Source organism: Oryctolagus cuniculus, chromosome 7 (assembly GCF_051225735.1).
Source record: "Oryctolagus cuniculus isolate XC-2025 breed Fujian yellow rabbit chromosome 7, ASM5122573v1, whole genome shotgun sequence".
In the NCBI taxonomy this organism is placed as follows: Eukaryota; Metazoa; Chordata; class Mammalia; order Lagomorpha; family Leporidae; genus Oryctolagus; species Oryctolagus cuniculus.
The window spans coordinates 95400148-95427069 of record NC_142873.1 but is presented as its reverse complement, the minus strand read 5'-3'; the positions used below and the strand labels follow the sequence as shown (position 1 = coordinate 95427069).

The following is a 26922-nucleotide window of genomic DNA, read 5'->3' as shown; positions in this document are numbered from 1 at the left end:
ACAGTCAGACTGTATCACCTCGGCCCAACAGAGACCATTTTTCCTGAAGTCATCAGACCTAAGCAACATGCTCCAAGTCTTGTTTCACTGGTCCTGTTGTGGCCTCTGATGCCACTGAACACACCCTCTTTTTTTGCTGTTGTTTGTCTGTTCTAAAGGTTTATTCTAATCACATTTACAGTACACAAAATATGACACTTTCTTGTTCAGAAAAACTCTGACCATTGTATTGATGCTGCCTTAAGAGAAATATAAAGTCCAGATCCAAGGAATTCAACCAATATGAAATACCTAAAAAACATCAATCTAACACTCTATCTTACTATATTTATTTTCTTTCCTAATTAGTTTTCTTTTTTAATTTATTTTTAAGGACTAAAAATTTCATAAGTACAACTTTAGGAATATAGTTATTCTTCCCACCATACCTGCCCTCTCACTCACAATCCCAAACCCTCCTCCTCCTTTCTCTCCTCTTGCCAGTCCCATTCTCAATTAAGATTCATTTTCAATTAACTTTGTACACAGAAGACCAACTATATTTAGTAAATATTTCAACAATTTGCACACACAAACACATACACACAAAAACTGTTTGAGAGCTAGTTTTACAGTCAACTCTCATAACACACCTAAAGAGGTCCTGCATGGGGAGTTGATGCACAGTAACTCCTGTTGTTAAGTTAATCATTAACACTCTTACGTATGATGGCAGTGACCACCTGAGGCTCTTGACATGAGCTGCCTAGGCTATGGAAGCCTTTTGAGTCCACAAACTCTGACAATATTTAGACAAAGCCATAAGCAAAGTGAAAGTTCTCTCCTCCCTTTAGAGAAAACTACATCCTTCTTTGATGACCACTTCTTTGTGCTGGGGTCTCACTCACAGAAATCCTTCATGTAGAACATTTTTTGCCATAGTGTCTTGGCTTTCCATGCCTGAAAAGTTTTCACAGGCTTCGCAGCTAGCCTAGGAAGCCTTAAGGGCTGATTCTAAGGTCAGAGTTTTACTTAAAGTGATTGTCATTCTATGAGTCTGCTGTTTGGACTGCTTCCCATGTTGGAACATTCTCTCCTTTTTAATTCTATCTAGTATTACTAGACACTTGATCCCATCTATATGTTCACTTTAACACTTAATAATGATCACTTTAACAAGTAAGATGACATTTTTATCACTAAGTTTAATGGGATTTGGAATCCTATGACAAGTTTTTAAACTGTACCCTTAGAAGTAAGTTTGTAGGAATGTATGCAGAACTATACAGCTTTACAGTACACATATGATTAATTCTATGTTAAGTAAATAATTCAAAAATAGTATAAAAAATAGAAAAAACAACAGAATAAAAGAACTTGTTTCTCAACAGTCAAGACAAGGGCAGCTCAAGTCATCCTTTCTCAAAGTGTCAATTTCACTTCTACAGATTTCATTTTAGGTGCTTTATTAGTTCTCACAGATCAGGGAGAACATATGGTAATTGTCCCTTTGGGACTGGCTTGTTTCACTAAATATGATGTTTTCCAGATTCCTCCATTTAATTACAAACACCAGGTTTCATTTTTTTACCACTGTGTAGTATTCCATAGTGGACACATTCCATAATTTCTTTATCCAGTCCTCAGTTCACGGGCATTTAGGTTAATTCTATGTAATAGCTATTGTGAATTGAGCTGCAATAAACGTGGAGATGTAGATAACTCTTTTGTTTACTGATTTCATATCCCTTGGGTAAATTCTCAGGAGTGGGATAGCTAGGTAGTTTGGTAGGTCTATATTCAGATTTTTGAGGTATTTCCATACTATATTCCATAGTGGCTTTACCAGTTTACATTCCCACCAACAGTGGATTAGGGTAACTTTTTCCCCACATTCTCACCAGCATTTGTGGTTGGTTGATTTCTGTATGAAAGCCATTCTAACTGGGGTGAGGTGAAACCTCCCAGTGGTTCAGATTTGCATTTCCCTGACAGCTAGTGATCCTGAACATTTTTTCATGAGTCTGTTGGTCATTTGGATTTCCTCTTTTGAAAAATGTCTATTTTAGTCCATTGTTGTTGTGGAGTTTCTTGATCTCTTATATTCCAGTTATTCATCCTTTATCAACTGTGTAGTATGCAAATAATTTCTCCCATTCTATTGGTTGCCTCTTCACTTTCCTCAGTGTTTCTTTTGCTGTAAAGAAACTTCTCAGTTTGGTGTAATTCCATTTGTTAATTTTGGCTTTGACTGCCAAGAATTCTTTGCCCGTGCCTAAATCTTGCAAGGTTTCCCCTATGTTGTGTGATAATTTGATGGTGTTGGGTTGTAGATTTAGATCTTTAATTAATTTTGAGTGTATTTTTGTGTAAGGTGGAAGGAAGGGGTCTTGCTTTATACTACTGCTTATAGAGATCCAGCACTATTTGTTGAAGAGACTGTCCTTGTTCCAGGGATTAGTTTAGTTAATTGGTCAAATATAAGTTGATTATAGATGCTTGGATTGATTTCTGGCATTTATATTCTGTTCCATTGGTATATCCATCTATTTTTGTACCAGTATCAGACTCTTTTGATTATAACTGCCTTGTAGTATGTCTTGAAATCTGATATTATGATACCTCCAGCTCTGTTTTTGTTGTATAAGATTGCTTTAGCTATTTTAGGTCTCCTGTGACTCCATATGAATTTCAGCATCATTTTTTCTTGATCTGAGATGAACATTTTTGGTATTTTGATTGGTATTGTATTGAATATGTAAGTTGCTTTTCGAAGAATGGACATTTTGATTATATTGATTCTTAATCCATGAACATGGAAGAATGTTTCATTTGTTTGTATCTTCTTCCATTTCATTTTAATGTTTTGTAATTCTCATTGTAGAGAACTTTGACACCCTTGGTTAAATTTATTCCAAGGTACTTGATTTTTTGTAGCTATTGTGAATGGGATTGATCTTAGAAGCTCAATCTCAACTGTGGCATTATCTGTGAATACAAAGGCTGCTGATTTTTGTGTATTGACTTTATATCTTGATACATTACCAAACTCTTCTATTAGTTCCAATAGTTCCTTGGTGGAGTCTTTTAGGTCCCCTATATATAGAATCATGACATCTGCAAATAGAGATAGTTTGACTTCCTCCTTCCCAATTTGTATTCCTGTGATTTCTTTTCCTTGTCTAATGGCTCTGGCTAAAATTTCCAGGATTACATTGAATAACAATGGTGAGAGTGAGCATACTTGTCTGCTACAAGATCTCAGTGAGAATGCTTCCAATTTTTCCACATTCAAAAGGACAGTGTCAGCCAGCACTGCGGCTCACTAGGCTAATCCTCTGCCTGCGGTGCTGGCACACTGGGTTCTAGTCCCGATTGGGGCGCCTGTTCTGCCCAGGAGTGCAGTGGAGGATGGCCCAAGTGCTTGGGCCCTGCACCTGCATGGGAGGTCAGGAGGAAGCATCTGGCTCCTGGCTTCGGATCGGCGCAGTGCGCCGGCCGTGGCGGCCATTTGGGGGGGTGAACCAATGGAATTTCCTTTTTCATGTCTAATTTTATTGATTTTTTTGTTTTCTTTATCTTTTTTTTTGGTTAATTGGGCTAATAGTGGGTCAATTTTGTTTATTTTTTCAAAAAACAGCTCCTGCTTTGCTGATCTTTTGTATTTCTTTAATTCAATTTTGTTGATTTCCTCTCTAATTTTAATTTTTTCTTTTCCCTACTAGTTTTGGGTTTGGTTTGCTGTTATTTTTCTAGTTCTTTGATATGCATTGATAGCTCATTTATTTGGTGCCTTTCCAAATTCTTGATGTAGGCACCTATTGCTATAAACATCCCTCTTAACACTTTTTGATATGTTGTGTTGCCATCTTCATTTGTTTCCAGAAAGTTTTTGATTTCTCTTTTGATTTCTTCTGTGACACACTGTTCATTCAGGAGTATGTTGTTCAGCATCTATGTGTTTGCATAGATAACGAGTTGCTGATTTCTAGCTTCATTCCATTGTGGTCTGAGGAGCTGCATGGTATGAATTTTATTTTTTTGAATTTGCTGAGACTTGGTTTATGGTCTATTATCTGGTCAACCCTAGAGAAAGTTCCATGCACTGCTGAGAAGAACGTGTATTCTGAAACTGTAGTATGAAGAGTTCTGTAGATATCTGTTAGATCCATTTGGTCTATAGTGTCAATTAACGATGTGGTTTCCTTGCTGATTTTCTGTCTGGTTGATCTGTCCTTTTCTGAAAGTGGGGTACTGAAGTCCCCCATTACTATTGTGTTGGAGTCTATGTCTCCCATTAGATCCCTTAACATTTCTTTTAAATAGCCAGGTGTCCTGTAATTAGGTGCATATTCATTTATCATAGTTACATCTTCCTGTTGTATTGTTTCTTAATAACTACATAGTGCCCTTCTTTGTCTCTTTTAACAGTTTTTGTGTTAAAATCTATTTTGTCTGATATTAGGATGGCTACACCAGCTCTCTTTTGGTTTATTTGGCATGGAATATCTCTTTACATCCTTTCACTTTCAGTCTGTGTGCATCTTTGTTGGTGAGATGTGTTTCTTGCAGGCAGCAAATAGATAGGTTTTATTTTTTAATCCATTCAGCCAGTCTGTGTCTTTTAACTGGAGAGCTGAGACGATTTACATTCAACATGACTATTGGTAAGTACCAACTTTGTCCTGCCATTATCCAAAAATATTTATATTTTTACTTTGACTTTCCTTTGAACTTTTACTGAGAGATTTTCTTCCTTTACCTTCTTCTGTAGTGATAATTATCTTTCTGTGTTTCTGTGTGAAGCATATCCTTGAACATCTTTTGTAGGGCTGGATGGGTGGTGACAGATTCTTTCAATTTCTGTTTGTTATGGAAGGTCTTTATTTCACCTTTATTCATAAATGAGAGCTTTGCAGGGTATAGTATTCTGGGTTGACACAAAGGATTAGTTCTCTCCCCAGTGTAAGCTCAGATTCCCCAACAACATCTCTCATCAGGTAACCAGGAAGCTCTTATCATGTGGCATCTCCCACACTGACTGCCTAAAGTCCCAGCCTCACCCTGAATCCTCCCACAAGGCCTCAGGCTTTTTCACAGTCCCGGCACACAAGCCTCCCACAGTCACGAGCTCCTAGTCCCCTGTCAGTTCTCCCCACGAGCATCAGGAGTCTCCACTAGGCTGGTTGCTGGGCACAGACATGAGCTGGCAAAGCTGTTAAGTATGTACAAAATGGTGCCCACTCTATCGGCTTGTTACAGGACACTGTTGTAAAGTGCTCAAGGAGAGACAAACATGTCCCTCTTTATTTTCTTCTCTCGTTTGGCAGGTGCACTCTCCCCCATGTGGCTCCAAGCCAGTGGCTTGGGCTACTGTGGTCTGGTCTCACCTCACTTTCTAGTACTGGTGCATAGGCTCTCAGCTGCTAGAGTTCTGAGTTGTGGGCATCCATGCCCTCCACATAGGTCCACTGTGTCCCTCTAATTTGAGTAGTTTCCTCTGCCATTTTCTCCCTAACTATTCCGCGAGACTGCATTCTCTCCACTTTTTTTAAACAATCTTCTCCTAGACTACAGCAGTAAGATCCCTCCCTACTCCACCATCTTGGAACTCTGCCACAACAATCTATTTTAAAGATACAAAACAAACAAAAAAAAAAAAAAAAAACAAAGAAACCAGTCTTTGTAAAAGGTAGGATGCATATTTTATTTAACAAATATAATGTGCAACTATAAAAAAAAACTGTATTTCCAGAAGAATTATAAGGATGTACACCTGGATTAAAACCTAGAAAGTACATAGGAAAAAAGAGAAGAAAGAAACAAAGGAAGGAAGGAATAAAGAGAGAGAAAACAGAGAGAAAGGTAAGAAAAAAGGAAAGAAGAAAGAAGAAAGGGAAGAAAAGGGAGGAAGAAAGAAAGGAAAATAGGGAACTCTTTCTACTGAAACAATTTGGGCCCAGGTTATTCTGAGAGAAAATTATCACTGGCATTTGTAGAAACTCATAACTTGATGACCAGTTGACTACTGCAATTTATGACAGATGTGTCAAGCTTGATATATTTTATACAGAAATTTAGATAAAGAGATCTATTCCAAACTTGCTACACTACAAATCTGTGTGCATTTAGGAAGATATTGGTAATAAAGAGAACTTCTCTTAACTGCTTGTCACATGATGCACCACTGGTCAAGGATGGTGCCCAGGAGAATCACTCATGATTTCATAAGGACATAGATGACCTGTAGGAGTTGCTGACCAGAAGAACAATCATCAAAGGTCTATTTGTGTCATGAAAGGTTCCATTTCACTCCCTCCTTTCTGAAATAGTCTCTTCTGTTGGGGTTATATGACAGTGCTGTCTGCACAGTCCTATAGTGTTTGATCTGGGGCACCCTCTCCCTGCACGATAAGGCTCCTTAAGGAACTTTATCCTTTGATCAACAGCAGCACGTTCAGTGCCCAGCACATGTTGGGGACTCTGCCACTGAATAAATTATTGTAAAACTCTCCCTCTTCAGCATCTAAGTATGGGATGTGCATATAAGAATGTTATGTATTTCCCCCATCCTTTGGCCAGTGAAATTGCCCCTTGCCCTAGAAGTTCACCCAGGGGGTTCAGAACACTCCTTACTCCAGGTTCTAGCCATTTCCTAGGGGAAACAAAGACCACTTTCTGATCATCTGGAGTGTGGCTGTTCCTCAAAAGGAAGCACAGGCTACTGCACATTTCACCACCTGGACTCAGCATCCTAGTCAGTGATTCCCCTGAGGAATACAGCATTGCCTACAAGATCCTTGTCCCTTCACTGCACCCACCCAACCCTGTGCCCTCAGAGCAGTAATAGCAATACTGCTGACTAAGAAAGCATCACCAAGTTTCTCACTGGGATGAAATAAGGCAGGCTTTGAGTTAGGCAAACGTCCCATTACACTTACTCTACTTATTCCACCGCACTGTACAATGGTCAATTCCATTGGCTCTGTAGTCAGATTTCCCGGGTTCAAGTCCCAGCTCTGCCGCTTCTTGTTTAATCTTCAGCAAATTGCTTCCCTGTACTATGCTTTGATAGTCTCATTTGTAAAATTGGGATGATAATGTAGTACAGGATTATTTGAAGGATTAATACAATTACACAGAAGGCTCAGAACACTGCCTGGCACATGAAGAGCACTCAATAAATATCAGCTAATTGATCACTCTTGCCTTTATTCTCTCACACTTTAATGCACTCTTTTACTGATCCAGTGTCCCTCACTAAAGTGTAAGCTTTGAGGAGTTCTGCTTTCCCCATTTTTGCATTCTGCCTGGCACAGTGCCTAGAACCCAAGAGTAATTGGGTGTTAAATGAGTGAGGAGATTCTCACCATTTACAAGTGAATGTGTCTTGTCAACCCATGGTGTTCAGTACGGATTCAGTGAATAGCAACAATGTTCCCCACTCTGAACATTCTATGAACATACCTTTCACTTACTGAGTGATTATTGTGACAGATCCTATGATAAGGCTTGGGTTCAACAATATGCAATTATAATTTCACAGGTCAAATATTGGCAATTTCAAATGTCTCAGTCTAATACTGTGGGTATCTTAATTTTTTAATTCTATCTAGGTAGAATGGAGAGTTTATCCTCAGTTAGAGACGAGAAAACTGAAGTGGTGGAGGTTAGTCTCTCACCAAGTCCCATAGCTGGTAGGTTGTGGAAACAAGGCAGGTGGCTGCCCTCAGGTGCTCTTGATCTGGTTTTGAAGACAGAGCCATGGCTCAGGAAACTCCCAGAGTAGATATAAAAATGAATATATGTAGCACTAAATTAGATCCGATTTCCTGAGGCTGTGCAGGGAACCAGTGTGCCCTGTTCAAAGTTAACAGAGAAGAAGGGCAGGAGCTCTGGGGAAAATCCAACAGTGCAACATTCCTTCAGAACATCATGACTGTCATTTTCTTGTGCACTTCCTGGCCTTGGCCTCAGGCCTTAATTACATGATCTTCAAATAGCAGCTAAAAGGTACTTCTCATTAAACATGAACAAGAGAATGTTTAATTTGTTAGAACGTAGGTGTTCATAGCGCAAATCATGAGTTCAGGGTGTTGAACTGAACACGGCTGTTGGCATTGTCTTCGGTGGACACTACTAGCCAAGGGCCTTCTCAGGACATGTGTTCAATGCAGATGAAGGAAGGAGACAGACCCCCCTGTGATTCCGGGATGAGGTCTGTGACATGAACTTGAGATTTTCAAGGGGTTACAATCTGCATTTCACTTCTCGTGTAATTCCAAGACGCTGTTTGTTTACGGTAAAGGTATTTGTACAGCACTCAAGAATGTTAATATAAATGCTTAACTCACGATAAGGTGAGTTCTGTTTCCACAACAATTGGCAGTCTAGTCCTTGATTTCACTTGGTGATAACTTTGGATTCGGAGAGTTCTAGTCCTTTAGAAAGTGCGACTTCCTTGTTTGCTAGGTATGAATCCTTGCATAAATTTCTCACCATTTCTAAGCCTCAGTATCCTCATCTGTAAAACAAGTATCAGAGCAACATTGCTGGTTGATGTGTTGTTTTGGTCATTTAACGTCTGCAAAACCCCAGTTCAGTGTTTGACAGGTCATTGCTTGCTTTCTCTATCTCCTGCCTTTTGCTCCCTGTCACCACTGTAGAAGACAATGTGTGGGTCCATGAGGCCAGAGCAGAAGGGAGAAGGAAGGTGGGTGCCCTGTTCCTGAGGCAGGGAAGTGACCTGCTGGTGCCACCTGAGGGTTAAGCCCTTTTGCCCCTGACAATGTCCTTCTCCTCATGCCTTTCAGCCTCTGAAAATGCACTGCAGGGACTGTGCCCTGGTGACCAGCTCAGGGCATCTGCTGCGCAGTCACCAAGGCCCCCAGATTGACCAGACAGAGTGTGTCATCCGCATGAATGATGCCCCCACCCGCGGCTACGGGCGCGATGTGGGCAATCGCACCAGCCTGAGGGTCATCGCCCACTCCAGCATCCAAAGGATCCTCCGCAACCGCCACGATCTGCTCAACGTGAGCCAAGGCACTGTTTTCATCTTCTGGGGCCCCAGCAGCTACATGCGGCGGGACGGCAAAGGCCAGGTCTACAACAACCTGCAGCTGCTCAGCCAAGTGCTGCCGCGACTGAAGGCCTTCATGATCACGCGCCACAAGATGCTGCAGTTCGATGAACTCTTCAAGCAGGAGACGGGCAAAGACAGGTACAGAGGCACAGGGGAGGAGGCGGCTGAGGCGGCAGGGAGGGGAGGACCGATGGTTGTCGGCTGATTCACCACCAGTAAAGCTTCCGCTAAGGGTTTCGTCGCAGCCCTTGCTGATGACGTCATCAGCAGTGGTCACAGGAAGGGTTCTCCTGGTGGCGTGGCTACTCAAGGTAAAATAACAGCAAAGTGAAATGAAGCACTGGGACAATTCTGTGGATAATTCAGGGCCCAATCTTTATATCTGAGAAAGAAGCTTCCCAGCTGCTGGCCTATATTGGTAGAAAGTGCAATATAATAGCTCTGGTGCATTTCATTTTGCTTGTGTGAACACTAATCAGAAAGAAGTGTGTGGGTTTCCTCGTCTCTCCAAAGGCATTTATTCAGTCAAACCAATATTTACTGAACACCAACTACTTGCTCAACAGTGCACCTGGCACTGAGGATACAGTCAAAAGCAAGATCCTGTCCCCCTCCCCCCACAAGAAAATAAAGGCATAGACATTCACCAGGTAGCGACCAGTGTGCTGAGGGTCATCCAGGGGAAGAGAATGGTGCTGTACCATGCGGAGTAGAGACACACTGCGTGACCTAGGGCCATGTTTTGTAATAACCCAGTCATGAAACTTGAAATCAATGTAGTGACACCCTGAAAGATTATTTTCTAATGGAGTAGAATCAAATGGAATGGAAGAGAACAGACAATTTCAGCATTCATCCCACATAGTAAGGCCAAGTATTGTTTCATAAAATTTTATTCCACTTTGTTAGAAACAGATAGATGTCAAGTTCTTTTTGAGGCCAGGAAAAATGTTCTGGAGTTAATGGTATACACCTGTGAATGTGCTTAAAAAAAAAAAAAGAATCACTGAATTACATGCTTAAAAATAAAATGAAATGAAAAATATATAAAGGAATCCTTCAAAATGCTTGTGTTTGCTGGTGCAAAAAAATTTCAAATGTTACACAGTTATTTTGCAATATGTATTTTCTGTGAACTTTTTGAAGATCCTTCATGTAATTCTTAATTATGATTTAAGATGTATTTTTCACCTTAGTTTGAAAATTTTTGAAAATTACTTCTCTAGGAGATAAGGGAAAGATTTTGTCAAAAAGGTGTGTTTAACCTAAGACCCAGACCAAGGAATCCTGTATTTATCCAAGGAAAGAACTGGGAAGAGAAGAGAGAGACCTCCCTAGCATCCAAGAAATCACACATAAGGGAACATGTAGAGGGATGGAGAAAAGCCCCCCATGGCTGCGATCAGAAAGACTGGATGGGGTGGCACAAGGGGAAGTTGAGAGATGAAGGATTACGAGCTGCCCAAACCTAGACGGGATAAAGGACAGCTCGGTGTTGAGAGCAGCGGTATGGAGTTGCCCAAATACATGGCTGTGGGTTGGAGGTCTGGTTCCATCTCTCCCCAGGTGTGTGGCCTTGCTCAGGTTGGCTAACCTTTTAGACACTTGGTGACCTCACATGTGAAAAGAACATGGTGGCCTGTTCCAAAGTTGAACGTCCTTGCTTCTTCAATTCTAAAACACAGGCTCTCTAATCAACGTAGATTTAATCATATCATTCATCTCTCATACAAGAAGAAAAATACTATTGAGCCTGTTTTTATCTTAAGAAATACAGAGATGACTGAAATAAGGAGCATAAAGTACTAAACACATTGTTTGGAGAACAGAGTCTTAAAGAAAGACTAAAGTCCATTGTCCCCAGATTCTTTGTGTGAAGGAGCTACCTTTTCTACATCCTGGAAACCTCCTGACTGTGACTTCGTGAGGGCTGGCCTGGCAGGAGTGGGCTGGAGTTTGGTAGAGACAGGAGAGAGAAAGCTGCTGTTGGCACATGGAGGGCCCAGCAAACCCCAGGCTAGCTCTGCCATTGGGTCTCTCTGGCCATCCTGGTCACCAGCACAATATGCCACAAAATCCAAGCAGGCATTGCCCTTAAAACCCACAAATACAGAGACTGCCCATCAGTTGAGTGAGTCCTTAGCCAAGAAAGCATTTTATAAGGGACAAAGGAGTGGAATGTGCCTGGAATTATTTCGTTTTTTATCTTGTTGGAAAATTCAAAATCAGTAGAAACTGCCTGTTCAATAGGAAACACTTGTTTCTTTCATTTTTTTTTTTTAGGGTAATGACTATTTGCTAAATTAAACTTCTTGTGAAACTCTGCTGCAGGGTTAGCTATTTAGGATAATTACACATTGCTCTAGATCTCCTATAAGATTTTTTATTTTAAATTCATCATTTAAAGACTTGGCCACTTAGGATCTTTAAGAAATATCCCATATCAAGAAAAAGCCTAGGGGGCTGGCACTGTGGTATAGTAGGCTAAGCCTCCACCTGCTGTGCCGCCATCCCATGTGGGTACTGGTTTGTGTCCCAGATGCTCCTCTTCTGATCCAGCTCTCTGCTTATGGCCTTGGAAACCAGTGGAAGATGGCCCAAGTGCTTGGACCCCTGCACCCATGTGGGAGAACCTGGAGGAAGCTCCTGGTTCATGGCTTTGGATCAGCCCAGCTCCAACTATTGTGGCCATTTGGGGAGGGAACCAATATTTGTAAGATCTTTCTCTCATCTCTCCCTCTCCCTGTCTGTAACACTACCTCTCAAATAAATAAATAAAATCTTTAAAAGACAAAGCCTACTCACTAAAGTCTGACCATGTCTATGTCTCTGGTAGTCCCAGCTGATGAGAAAGGAGCCAGATTTTCATGGATTGGCTACTGCGATTCTTTCTGCAAGCATCCACCTTACTTAGGGCCACACAGTCCCTACTCAGGAGAATCACACTTACGATTTGTAGAGTGACTAAGTACATGCTACTTCTACAAACTGTGCCAGTCACCTTTAGGAAACTGTCTTTCAAAAGTTAGTACTGTACTCACCCAAGACTTTTATGTGTCTACATTCTTGACTGGTAGCCTGCTGTAATATAAGCTGAAAAAAGCAAGTCAGAAACAGCCCTTCACAACAAAGTTAAATCTGTAAATTAAAGCACAAAAGACTTAGTGTGTGACAGTATTTCCTCTGTGTGTGGTTTTTCTCAAAACCCAACAAAACGGTAGCATATATTGAAGTTACAAGGAGTGTGGAATATCTAATTTGCATATTTCAAGATCAGAACATTCATTTCAGACTAATACTTTGATGACATTGGATTATTCAGTAAGTTTGGATTTATAGAAGTTTGATTCTACTTAAAACTGGAAGGGGAAAATGGCTCAGGAGCAATCTGCAATTAAGAAGCATGACAAATGACATAGATGGCCAAGTGGTATTCTTTGATATTAGAAAGTAACTGTACTTGAAAATAACTTTATAATTGAATAAGGGTACATTAGGAAAATATGATTCAGAACCAATATTATAGTAATTAGATAAAGGAAGCATAAATGAAATAACTGCAGGAAGAATATTTCCATAGAGATTATAAATGAGATTCTGGTGGAGCAGAAAGGCCTTTAATTGTAATTTAGTGTGCACTATAGAATTATCAGCTCAGTGTGTTACTTCATCATATAAAAGAATATCTGATAATTTTCCCTAATAAGCACATGACAGCTCTTTATATTCTTTCATTACAGTTGATTAAGTGTAAAAACAGTAGATATTCCTTTGTTGGAAAAAGAGTTCAAATCCTTTTAGGAAGACAGTACAAAGCAGTTGCATTTCTGTAGCACGTGATACCAGAAGGCTATTATTTAGGAAGTCTGAGGAATTTTAAGTGGTGCTTTACAGAATTCTTCACTTTAGTTTCTTTAGTCCTAGTTTGTATTCTTCCCCCATTTTTACTCATGAAGTTTTTTTTCTGTAGAGCCACATCTTTCCAGATTCCATGCTGTGGCTGGTGATCCCGCCAGCATTATGCAAAGGAGAGCCAAAAGGATGCCCCTTGGGAAAAATCCCCTTTGGTGTTTCCACTAGCTGTAAATGGGGCTATTGCCTGGATTCCCACATCAGGATCTTGGCAATTCAAGGAAGCTGTCATTCACTTCATGGATCCTACTTCCTCCCGGTTAACGCACTCACTTGGACTAGGTCTAGACCGACTGGTCGAGTTCACTGTCACAGCACAGAAGTGAAGAGAGGCTCTAACTTAAGGGAAGCATTTCTGCCCTTAGCCTTCACCATTCACTCAACTCTGCTCCATCCTGGTTCCTTCAGTCTCGAATGCCTTATGAATATATAGCTCTGCTGAGAACAAAAGGAGTTGTTAATACCTCTGTAAGCTGGAGGCTACTGAATTTTGTAATTAGTGTCCTGACTACTGATGGTGGCTCCTGCAAGAACCCAGCAGCAGAGTGTTGGAAGGACTCTCTTCATGGATACTAAAAAGCACAGACAGAAATGACTGAATTACTTCATTTGCTCCACCTAAGCAACAAAGATAGAAGGAAGGGATCTGGATGTATCAATACCTCAAGCAGGATGCTTTTCATAGATGGCCTCTCATTTAGTTCCCAAAGAGCCTAGAGGATAGAGCTACCATTTTCCACTTTATAGATAAGAAATCAAGGGTCTGAGATCAGAAATAAGCTGCCTCAGATCATCCAGTTGTCCATGCTAGAACCAGGTAAGATTCAAGCACATGAGATTCCCATTGTTTTAAGCTTTTTGTATGTATGAGGGGGCTTCAGAATGTCCATAGAAAATTACATTAAAAGATAAGCTTATTTTACTGCAAAAAATAATTTGAAATCCATGCATGGTGTTTTTTAGGACATGCATTTTCCATGAACTTCTAATGCCCCCTTGGCTTCTGAGACGTTGCTGGGTCAGGACACAGTAGAATGTAGGGGAGCCTGGAGTGAGTGAGAAGGGGCTGAAGAACTAGAAAGGTGAAGCCATGAACTCCAGAATAACCAAAAGTACCCTTGCCTGTCAGATATTTGACAAAACAAAGGATTCCTTAAAATGTTCTCTTTTTTCTTTTTTTCTTCTTTGGTCCTATGTCAAATGGAAATAATGCAAAGTGCTGAACACAAAAATCTTCCTGCTCCTGAAAGAAGGGGGCCACACAGTGCACATAGAAAAGGCTTTCTGCAACTCTGTTATTCACATCACATATGGTGCTATGGCTGGACAAAGGCAGACAGTCTGACCTTGGGGATAAGGTATTTGAAACTGGCTAATGAGGCATGCCATAAGCACTGAAAAAAAAAGTAAAAGTGGCAACCCCCGATGAATTGAAATTAATGTCAGCCGCAGCACAGTGTGGTAGACCAATGAGTTGTTCTCACACGTTCAGTTTAGACCTTGATGTTAATGTCTCCACGGTTATCCATAGGCATGGCACATGGATGAGGCTAGGTACTGATTGTGAATGGGCAAAGTAATGAATGGTAGAATGCATGGACTTATTCCTTAAATTTTGTCAGTTTTTGGCCTTTTAATAAAAATGTTCAAAGGGCCCTGAATGTTTGGAGATAAAATACAGCACATATTCATTTAAATATTAGGATTTCTGTGGCCCTTTTTCTCTGGTCTTTAACCTCTTCCTAAATGAGAGTATTCTTCATAAGGAAAGACATTCAATCAAGATGTTGGTATTAATTAGTTTACTTGAAAGCAACCTTTTACTCTGAGATTGATTGAACAACATATTGATTGATATTCAAATCCACATGTTTATTCATATTTCATAAGTTCTTCATTATCTAGCCTGCTTTGAGAACTTCTAGTTAGTCAAGCACTCTAGTTACTAAAGAATTGTCATGCAGACATTACCATCTACAAGGAATTGAGTTAGGCTAACACACAACTGAACATCGAAACTTTGGCCATAGACTTTGAGGATGTAGAAGTCCCTTGAGCATCATTTAGTGTCAAAAATCCATCATGATGGAGAATCGATGCCAGTTAATGATTATGGTAATATTGCTAAGATATTTCAATTTGGTGAAATTCCAGATATCTACTAATTGGTGAAAGATAAAGAGCAAGAGCACGTCTGTTTATGGTCAGCCTTACTCCAGGATGGATTCAGGATGGTAGTAGCTATAATTGTGCCTGGTGTAATGATAGTTCTACCAGTTGGCAGGCTTAATTTTGGTTCCTTCCAGGAAGATCTCCAACACTTGGCTGAGCACTGGCTGGTTCACCATGACGATTGCACTGGAACTCTGTGACAGGATCAATGTTTATGGCATGGTGCCCCCGGACTTCTGCAGGTAGGATTTATTCTGTGAATGTAAATCATCAGCAGTGCTGCACAGTGTTTACAAATAATCTGATTCTGAATATCAACCATGAGACATACCTAACTGTCTTCTGGAAGCAATTAATTAGCATGTCCCAAGTTCTGGTTCTAGAAACAACAAACCGCATTTAATTATGTGATATAAAATATTGAAAGCTTTTGTTTGTACTGATGGAGAATTAATCCATCTTGTGGGCTTCATTTATCCTCTGAATATTTATCACCTGAAAGTAGTGCAATAATTGACATAATACTAACGAAGAACAAGCATTAAGAAATATCAGTTTTATTCTCATTTGAAAGGATGTGATAATTTTCTAATGAACTAAAGAGGGTAATTCCTTTGACAGTGAGGCCTGCTTTCTAAAATTAAAATACTCCTCCAGGCTCCTTTCCCTTGCCACACCAATAGCCTCAGTTTGTACTTTTATGGCCAAAAACACCAGCAAATTATTTTGATGTATCTCTTTAAAGGAAATATGCGCACATCTCTATCGCTACCTAAGTCCCCTCTGGGAATATTTGTATTCAGAGTTTGGTGTGTTCCAACAGATTCTCTGAGTGAAATTCAGGGCCTGATTTGCAGAAGTCCACTAATCACCCATAATTGAAAGTACTGCAGACAATCAATTTAAAAAAATTCCCTAATTTTCAGGAACGCCTAATGCCCTGATCTTCAAGTGGTCAGACTTGGGATGGGGGACATTTTTAAACTTGCTCATTAAAATGTATGCTTGCCTAAACTTTCATGTGTTTTAAACTAACAAGAACACAAAGGCTCTGTGTCTTCAGGCAAAAACTAGAAAGTCAAGGTCTAAAGCCAAGATGAGAAAGGGCACTTAACCATGTCTGTGTTGGTCTGTTTGTTGTTGCTATGTAATGGAAGACCAGAGACTGGGTCGTTTATAAAGAACAGAGGTTTATTCAGGTCATGGTTCTAAGGCTGCGGGGTCCAAGGTTAAGGGGCTGCATCTGCTGTTGGGGACATAGTGCAGAGTCTGGAGTAGCCCGGGGCACCTTAAGGCAGGAAGGACACATTCAGGAAGAACAGAGCCAAACCAGCTTTAATGACAGACCCACCCTAGAGATAACTCCTTACCTCATCCACCTCCATTCACAAGGGTAAATCTGTCATGACCTAATCTAAAAATCCCACCCGTCTACCTCTAAACACCTCACAATGGAGATGAAATTTCCCCTTGAGTTTGGGTGAGGACATTCAAACCATGGCAACAGCATCAGCATTTTGCCACTTTTTATAGCCTAAAGATCCAAAGCAACAGCAGTGCCAACTTATAAAAGGTCACAGAGGAGAAGGGAAGGTAGGGATGAAGCCAACTTTTGATGGGTTTCCTATGCCGGGGCCCGACTGACTGCCCAGGAGTGAAGGCCAGCCTGGCACTTACCAGACTAGTGTGACCTTGAGCAATCACTTGATCTGTCTACGTCTCAGCTTCCTCAGCTGTACAAGTGGGTGTGATGATGACAACAGACTCTGCCTCAGAAGGTCGGGGGCGGATACACCAAGTGAATACAAGTGAAGTGTTTGCAACAGCACCTAGGACTTACCAAGCACGAGGCAAGTAGCTTGGATCCTCACCCAGTTCCTCAGCATTTAATTCACTGGCTTTGTTTCCTTTTTAAACAGTGTAGGTGCAAAAAGTAGGTAGCATGCCATAAAGAAGCAATCTGCCTCTGCAGACCAACAGGCTAACAAAGGCAGTAGGGCAACACTTACAGACATGCAAGGACCTGTCAACACTGATGGTTTTACAGCAGATGTAATTACATACTGTTGCCATTAGGATGCCAGAAAGAGAAAGCGTGAATAAATTGAAATGTTAATGACTTAGAGTGTTCAAAGAGTATTCCTTTATCATGGAAAACAAATGAAAGTCAAGTTAACCTGTCATTTCTCTAACTCAGAATTAGTTCATTAGGACTTCCTGTACAGTAGGATGGAAACAATTCATTGAATGATACTAACAAGGAAATTAAGATAATGTTTGTCAAAAAAAAAAAAAAAGATAATGTCAAGGCACCATATGTTGCCACCAGCTCTGAGTTTCTGTTCCTCAGCTACCATCAGAAAGATCCCATAGCTATGTGCACAAGACAATGTTCAGCAAGAATGGTTCAAAAGGATGCCTATGCCCAGCTTCTGCCGGAATGCATGGAGGAGAGGCTTAGGGCTGGAGAGTGCATCCTGCTCTTCCCCTCCAAGCCATCATGATGCCAGTCTGGCGGAGGCTCAGCAGGGAAGCCCAGAGCAGCAAGACTGATGCCCTTGTTCCTCACATCTTCACTTTGTAAAAAGATTTATTTTTTTTTATTTGAAAGATAGAAGCATAAAAAGAAGGAGGGGGAGAGAGAGAGAGAGATCATCCAACCACTGGTTCATTCCCCCAAATGGCCACAACATCAAGGGTTGGACCAGGCTGAAGCCAGGAGCCAGGAGCCAGGAGCTTCCTCTGGGTCTCCCATGTGATTGCAGGGTCTCAAGCACTTGAGCCATCTTCCACTGCCCTCTCAGGTGCATTAGCAGGGAGCTCGATCGGAAGTGGAGCATCTGGGACTTGAACAGGCACCATATGGGATGCCAGCATTGCAGGCAGAGGCTTAACCATCCATGCCACAGCACTGGCCCCACTTTAAATAAATACATCTTTGAAAAAGAGAGACAGAAAATTTAGAGAAAAAGATTTAAAAATAGACCAGAACACTTGCCTACTACAGGCATATGATAAGCCTTACCACAAAAAAAAAAAAAAAAAAAAAAAGACCATGGGCAAAAAAAAAAAAAAAACAAAGTGACCACAGTCACTTACCACTTACCATGTGACTGTGAAAGGAAGCAGCTTTTGCAATACTCATGTAAGAGTCCAAAGACCTTTACAAACAGTATCTGCCATGTGAGAATGAAATACTAATGTATAAGTCCTGCTACCAGTCTATTGCCCTGTTGTCTTTATTTTAAAAGAAGCTGAGAACTATTAGAGACCCAAAGCATGATCCATGTGCCATGAGATCTAGAACCTAAGGAGATAAGATATCACCACCAGGACCCAAATAGATTAGGCACAGTTTTGTGACAGAGCACAGCTGAAACTAGTCCAGCGTGCTCAAACATAACCTCATGGAGGGCAGGGAGCTCTGTGTGTTTGGTTCAGGACTGGGACCCTACTGCACAGAGCTGTAGATCTGTACTGTCCCAATATACAGCAGATGCTTCCCAATTATTAAGTCAGTCAGTGACTTTATCCTCTTCTCTCTCTTTAGTGCTGTGGTGGAGGGTTTTGTATATGAATGAAAAATAACCATGTTGGTTTCTCAGAAACTGTGATCTTGGCAAAGTTATCTGACCTCACTGAGCCTTAGAGGCCCTGGCAAGTTACTTAATGACTGTGTCCTGAAGTCTTAGCTTCTGTGTCTGTAAAATGCTGAGGATGATATTTGCCTTGAGAGTTTCTCTGAGAGTTCCAGGAGATGGTAGAGGAGCAGTGCCTAGCGCTCTGCCAGGGTATGTTATTCACACAGAAAGTTACCAGGGCAGGAGGATTTGGTGATCTTCAAGTGTGGGTATGCATTAGCACAATTTACAGAAGAGCCCAAGAGCATGAATGATCAATGCTCATTGGTAAGGGGGGCCTGGTTCCTGAAAAGGGAGGGCTACGTGTTATCTTTGTGTGAACAGGACCTCAATTTTCTTCCCCATTGAGAATTGGCTTCCCATGGCCCCCAGCTCCTTGTGGGACATCATGTGGACTGCCCATAATGTACCCAGTCATTCTGTTGCTTCTCTGAAGTTCCCTGTCCCCCAGTGGACTGAAAGTTAGCCACACAATCCATGATTTCAGCAAGGAAATGGAGAGCCAACTGTTCATTTTTGGCAGTTTCTGAACTTAAGATGCAATTAGTACCCTCAAAAGAAGTCATTAGCTAAATATATCACAGAGACTTTCATTCATTCCACTAACTCATGCTGGGCACTGGGGAGGTAATCAAAGACACATGAGGCCGTCTCTGCCTGCAGTGCCCCAAGTCTCACTGGACCACAATCCAGTCATGAGGGACAGTGGTGCTCATGAGAAAGAGAAGAAAAAATATTCACTCTCTGCCTATCAGACCACTGAGTTCTCTTGGAACATCTGCCTCTGGCTTTGAAGTGGACTTGGAGGAATCTGCATTTCTCTGCAGCCAAAGAACCTGAGATTCCCCCCACCCACACCCAACTTGATCAACAACGGACTCCCTTGGATCTGTTTTACAAATGGGCTCTTGTGATTTCTTCCCAGTGAAAGATCCCTTGGTAGATAAGGACTTTGACAACCTCTGGAGTAAGATGCAATCGTGCTGCTTTCAGGCCTAAATTAAATTCTCACACATTTTTCAGGAGAGTTTACTCATCACCTCCTTACTGCCAGGAAGATTGAGCACAGAGAAACAAAGCACTATACTTGCCCTGTGGTGGTGCCCAAAGGGATGGTCAGCGACCGACCTGGTCCTGAGTGAGGGGATGCAGAAGGGAGGGAGGAGGAGCCTGAATTATACTCTGGGGGAGAAAAAGCAGCTAAGCAGGCCCCAAGTGCTTGATCTCCCAGACAGCCTGGGTAGAATGTTCATCCTTACCAAGCTGGAACTGTCATTTTCCATCCAGCTTGCCTGGAGGTCTGGCCACCTCAGCCCACCCAAGGGCCTGAGTTACTTCCAGCCGTCAGTCATTTGTTGGCAAGAAAACTTCGAGTAGCCCCTAAAACTGTCAGGCACGTAGATTCTTTGGCAAGAATGATATCCCCATATTCATATTTAAAACCACCCGTGGAAGTAGAGGCATGGTGGCAGATGAGTGACATTTCTTACTCAACCTGGCAGAGTCTAATAATGACCAAAAGTCACTTGAGCAGGAAGCTCATTTGCTTCTATAAAACCTCCTGCTTCTCTCCCACTCTGGTCTTCCTCCTCACCAACCATCCCTGTGCTGCTAGATACCACCACAAATCTGGCCCTGTTACTTCAAGGTTTTCACTTGTTCCCTCAAAGCTTTTAGGACAGAGTTCACACTCCCTAGCTTAGCACATGAGCCCTTCAGAGTTCTGTTTCTGCGTGCTGCTCTAATCACATTTCTGTAGTCACAGATATATCTTAGCCATTCTGAAAAGCTTATCAAAAAAACTCACCCTACAGACACCAGTCCCGATGCCCTTGCCCTGAAGAGCTCATACCCCCAGTTTCTTCTTTGTTTAAGATTCATTTATATTTATATGAAAGGCAGAGTTAGAGGGGGAGGAGAGAGAGAAAGAGAGAGAGAGAGAAACTTCCATCCCCTGTTGCACTCCCCCAAGTGGTAATAACAGCCAGGACTAGGCCAGACCAAAGCCAGGACCCCAGATCTCATTCAGTCTCTCACATGTGTGTAGGGGATCAAGCACTAGAATCACTTTCCACTATATTCCCAGGTGCATTAGCAGGGAGCTGGATCAGAAATGAAGCAGCTGGGAATCAAACCACACCTACCAAGGAACAGAGGACTGGGCCTAGTTTGTGATCCCTCTACATGTGTCTCTGGAGTCCTGCGAGCATTAACCATGCCATGAGAAGTGGACATAACATGATATCACTTACAATTTTGGTGGTGGTTCACAAAGAAAAGTCGGAAAGCTCAGACTCTGGAACATTAACAATGACTATCTCTGGGTCAGGGAATAAAGATAAGGTAAATTTTGTTTACAAAAAAAATAAATAAATAAAAGCTCATTCTGGATGCCAGCATTGTAGGTGGTGTCTTAACCCACTGTAACACACCCCACGTTTTTTAATCTACCTGATGACCATTCTTTACTATAATAATAATGGCTGACATTTTGTCTGCATAGCTCATGCCAGCTCTGTGCTTAGCATGAACACATGCATTCTTTCATTGAAGTTTGTTTTAATAATCTTATGAAAAAGACATTTTACTCTCACCATTTTACATATGAGGCTAAAAGGCATGAGACAGCTAGCCAAGGTCATGGAACAGATAAGTTGCAGAGCTAGCTAGGATTTTAATCCAGGACTCCTGTGCTCAAAAGCACATCTATAACCTTTCATTCCACTGTGTCAGAGACAGCAGCTGCTCCTCTTCACACCCTCCCTGACTGCTGACTTGAACCAGACCTTCTGGGTGCGATGGGCCTTCCTCTGTTTCCACCTGCCCCATCTCCCTTGTTTGCCTCTGGGCTCCTGGGAGGAGGGGCATGACTCAATCGCCGTGTGTGTCTGGCACACAGTTTATACTCAATATAGATTGGTTCAACAATAGATAACAAAAAGATTTTTTGGGGGGTGTTTGAGAGATTAATTCTAGACTTATTATCATAATGCCAAAAGTGCTAGGTGAATGAAAAATGTAATGAGCAAATGGCAAATTCATATTTTGAGGGATCCCCAGAAGTCAATGGTGGCCATCATGTTTTATTGCAAGCCACCGCCAGCCTGGAATTCTCAGAGAAGAGTTCAGGCATCAGCCCCTCCCCCCACCTCCCGCCCCACCTGCCTTCATCACCAGACTTCGGGCTCATCAGTGTTCTGAAAACTGGAGAATATTAATGCCATGTTGCACTGAGAGAGCATCAAAATATATTATTCTGTGGATAGTAGGCCCTTAAATCTTGCCATCTCCACACAGGAAGCTCAATCCATCCTCTCTGGATGGACTATAAATTGCAGTGAAAAGGTCTGTTATCATTGCTTTCCAAACTAAGTTACGGTGCGTATTTTTAATCTCATTCTCCATTGTAAATTATTTGTGATGATAATGGGTCTAGCATTTAAATTCCACCTAATAATCTTATTTCCAGTCATACTTAGCACATTACCAAGTTTACAACTCTCTGTTACCCATCATTTCTTCAGTATTAATTAGTGGGGTAATGATTCAGAGTGATCACTGTCATGGAACTAAATTAATATTTCATCCATAATGTGAAGGACATCTCAAAGGTATCATGAATGCCAGAGAGTTGATTCTGCTGGAATTATTACTTAGTGAACATTAATAAAGCTGCCAGTGTCAGTGACAGGGAGAGTTCCTACTTGGTGACAGTCTGCCCTGCAGAAGGGGGTGCTCTCAGAAGGTGGTGTGGAATAGTAATATCCCCCAGTGGCTTACAGTCTACGGCATATACTTCAAATATACTGAGGCATTTCTTCCTCAATGCTTATGGTTTCTTCCAACTTTGGTCAACTCTTTCCAGTCTCTGGGTTGTGGGCACCATTGTTCCACTATGAGATGTACGGCACCGCCTGAGGTGCCTGGGTTGTGGGGCTTGGGTGGGGCTCAGGTGATTCACTCTGTCTCTTTGCTATAGGCTCTTGATGTCCTGTGTGTCCCAGACCCACAAGTGTCATTCCACAGGCTTCCAAGGTATGCAGCTGTGATACTTTTTTTTTTTTTTTTGACAGGCAGAGTGGACAGTGAGAGAGAGAGAGAGAGAGAGAGAGAGAGAAAGGTCTTCCTTTGCCATTGGTTCACCCTCCAATGGCCACTGTGGCCGGCGCACTGCGCTGATCCAAAGGCAGGAGCCACGTGCTTCTCCTGGTCTTCCATGGGGTGCAGGACCCAAGGACTTGGGCCATCCTCCACTGCACTCCGGGGCCACAGCAGAGAGCTGGCCTGGAAGAGGGGCAACCGGGACAGAATCCGGCACCCCGACCAGGACTAGAACCCAGTGCGCCAGCACTGCAGGCAGAGGATTAGCCTATTGAGCTGTGGCGCCGGCCCAGCTGTGATACTTCTTAAAGAGGCTCTAAGGGCAAGAACTCAATCAAAAACACTGAAGTTGGCCAAGTGAATCTCATGGGCCTGAGACAGGCGTTTAGGAAGGGCTGCTGTTGAACATTTTCATCTGAATGCTACATGCTATCCCTAATGGCTGCCCATACAGCCCAATTACAATACAAGCCAGCCACTTGACAGCTGTTAATGCAACCATTCTTCAAACGCTTCCTACCTACAATAGGCAGGTACCATGCCAAGAATCGAAATGTGTTTAGAGTGTCTGAGAGTCTAGAGAGAGAGAGAGAGAGAGAGAGAGAGAGAGGCAAAGACCACATGCTGTCTTTGGGATATGTTTCCATTTTTGATGGTCAAGCCACAAACCCAGGAGCAGGGTCAACCTTCGATGGTATTCTAGGGGAGAAAAAGTAAGTTCCTGTCGCTCCCCCTCTTCGTGGAGGAACGACACAGGACCCTGCGCTGTTCTTTCTGTCTGCTCGGCCCTCCCCGGGTTTGCTGCTGGTTCTTCCCGGGTTGGCTACTATCCCTTCCACCTCCGTGGAAGGGCAGTTCCCCCTGGCCACATTCCCCACTTCCGCAGGGGAGCGGCACACCACCGGCCGGCTCTCTCGGGGGCTGCACAGGCGTTCCTTCAGATGTTCCCCTTAGATGTTCCTGGTGCATGCCGTCTCTCTCCTCCTTTATAGTCCTCCTCCACCAATCCCAACTCGGCTGCCCACACGCCGAGTACGCTGCTCTCCAATCAGGAGCAAGTCCTACAGTTTATTGGCTGAACTGGAGGCAGCTGTGCAGAAGCTGTTTACTTCTCTCCCATCGCCATATTGTGGGAGAGCAGATGCATAGAATAAGTCTTAATTCCAGTAACTTAGTCTAGTCCGGTTTGCTCCCCACAGATCCCCCTTTCTTTTTATTTTTGGCGTTGATACGCGCCTGTCTTCGGTGTCCCGCGGCACACACTCTGCTCTACTTGCTAGAGTTGCCACAGGTTCTTACAAGTCCTATCAATCAGGCAAACCGAATCCGGGTCCTCTCTTCACCATGTTGTGAGGAGGTTTTTAGGCGCTGATGCGTGCCTGTGTTCGGTGCCCTGCAGTGCATGCTCTGCTCTGCCTGCAGGGGCTTACAAGCCCTAACAATCAGGCAAACCGAATCCAAGCCTTCTCATTGCCGTATTGTGGGGGAGACTTATTAGTGTTGGTTCGTGCCTATCTTCGGTGACCTGCAGCTCATACTCTGGTCGAGCTGCTTGCTGGTGCTTACCGCCTTAATCAGGCAGACCGAATCCAAGCCTCCTAATTGTTGTATTGTGGGGAAGCCTTACTGATGTTAATTCGTGCCTGTCTTCGGTGACCTGCGGCGCATAAGCTGCTAGCCGCCGCAGGTGCTCATCGCCTCACTTAATCAGGCAGACCGAGTCCAAGCTCTCACATTGCAGTGTTGTAGGGAGGCCTTTCTATTTCTCTATTTCTCTATCTCCGGGCATTCCTATTTCTCCCATTTTACTTCTGTCTGCCAACATTCCTATTTCTCTCACTTTACTTCTAAACTTCTATTTCTCTTATCCCTGCAGCTTCCCGGCGCCTCGCCCTGCCGGCAGCTTCACGGCTCCGTGCGGCTTCCCGGCGCCTCGCCCTGCCGGCGGGCTCCGCCCCGAGGCTGCTTCTCGGCAGCTTTCCGGCTCTGAGCCGCTTCAGCCCGCGCCTCTCTCATCTGCGCTGCTCGGCTTTGCGCGCACACTCCGCGGTCTCGCACTTAACCCTTTCGCGTCTGAACCACGGCCTCGCGCCAGCCCCGCGTTCCCTATCTATTCACGCCCCGTGCTCTCTCTGCACGCGGCAGCCTCCGCGAGTCACACAGCGTAGCTTATGTGTCCGCCACTAACATTCAATCTAAGTTCCCCGGGCTAGCCTGGCGAATTCAACCCAGCATACGTCTCCGCCCCACGGTTTGGCTTCCCGTCCTTTGCTCCCCGGGCTAATCAGACGGATCCCAACCAGGCTTACGTTTCAGCTTCTGGTTTCAACTTTTCGCCCCCTATTCCCGGGCCAACTTGAGAACCCCAAAGTGGCTTTCGTATCTGCCTCGGCCTGCCCCCCGCGGCTTCAATTTCCCTAACACTTTTCTCTACCCGGTATGTTTCCCTAAGTTTTCTTCCAACAATATTCCTCCCTCATTTCTCCTGGCCTCTCCCCACAGTCCGCATCCGAGTCTGTTTGTTCTAGCTTTCACTTTCGCTTTCGACCTTAGAGATTTCTCCCAGCTTCCCCCCGTAGTCCGTATCTGAGTCTATGCCTAGGCTTTCCATAGCTTCTTCCGGCACCTTTTTCGGCCGGCTTTTCCCTAGGCTGTTTGCTAGTCTCTCTTTCCGATATTTTCCCTAGGCTGTTTGCTAGTCTCTCTCTCCGATATTTTCCCAGTTCTTCCCGTTTCTTCCCTCCTAGGTTTCCTATCCGTCCTAGGTTTCCTATCCGAGTCACGGCACCATTATGTCGCTCCCCCTCTTCGTGGAGGAACGACACAGGACCCTGCGCTGTTCTTTCTGTCTGCTCGGCCCTCCCCGGGTTTGCTGCTGGTTCTTCCCGGGTTGGCTACTATCCCTTCCACCTCCGTGGAAGGGCAGTTCCCCCTGGCCACATTCCCCACTTCCGCAGGGGAGCGGCACACCACCGGCCGGCTCTCTCGGGGGCTGCACAGGCGTTCCTTCAGATGTTCCCCTTAGATGTTCCTGGTGCATGCCGTCTCTCTCCTCCTTTATAGTCCTCCTCCACCAATCCCAACTCGGCTGCCCACACGCCGAGTACACTGCTCTCCAATCAGGAGCAAGTCCTACAGTTTACTGGCTGAACTGGAGGCAGCTGTGCGGAAGCTGTTTACTTCTCTCCCATCGCCATATTGTGGGAGAGCAGATGCATAGAATAAGTCTTAATTCCAGTAACTTAGTCTAGTCCGGTTTGCTCCCCACAAGTTCCTTCCCTCACCCACCAGCAGGTTCATGGTTGAGCTCCTATACCCAAAGAGTAACAACAGAAAAACAAGTACATTTACTTAATATGAGTTTTCTGGGACATTGGAGTCTTCAGAAATGAAGACCCTAAGAAAGAGGGATCCATGGGACTGGTGCTGTGGCATAGCGGGTTAAAGCCCTGGCCTGTGGCACCGGCATCCCATAGGGGCACTGGTTCAAGTCCTGGCTGTTCCACTTCTGATCCAGCTCCCTGCTAGTGCACCTGGGAAGGCAGTGGAGGATGGCCCAAGTCCTTGGGCCCCTGCACCCACATGAGAGACCCAGAAGAAGCTCCTGATTCCTGGCTACAGATCAGCTCAGCTCCAGCCATCGCAGCCATTTGGGGAGTGAACTAGAGGATGGAAGACCTCTCTCTGTCTCTACCTCTCTCTGCAACTCTGTCTTTCAAATAAATAAAATAAATCTTAAATGAAAAGAAGAGAAAAAAGAGGGATTCATACATATTTTATACAAAGATGCTGAAAAAGTCAATAGATGTGGAGAAATATGGTTGGACAAAGAGTATGTGATCTACTGGTAATAAACTGAGAGGTGGGAGATTTTACAAGGCCTGTTTGTTAAGATTCTTCTTGCCACCTCTGTGTCTTCAAGAATAAGACTGTTACTTCACTTTAGGATATGTCCATAATGAAGGGATTTTTTTAATCTTCTTTAGAAGAAGGTCAGAGAATTCTTTTGTGTTCTGTTTTAAAGGAGAAGGA

The 26922-nt window shown here is 43.3% G+C and overlaps 1 protein-coding gene across 4 annotated transcripts in view; it reads left to right on the top strand.

Annotated features, from left to right (window-relative positions):
- ST6GALNAC5 (ST6 N-acetylgalactosaminide alpha-2,6-sialyltransferase 5) overlaps window positions 1–26922 on the top strand; it is a 205187-nt gene that overhangs the window by 169194 nt on the left and 9071 nt on the right. For 2 of the 4 annotated variants that reach the window (XM_002715552.6, XM_089300481.1), the window contains 2 exons: window positions 8793–9202; window positions 15283–15390. In XM_002715552.6, the coding sequence (XP_002715598.1) occupies window positions 8793–9202; window positions 15283–15390 (518 nt within the window). The remainder of the gene's footprint in view (window positions 1–8792; window positions 9203–15282; window positions 15391–26922) is intronic. The other 2 variants (XR_016210963.1, XM_070078237.2) reach the window with 2 other exon arrangements.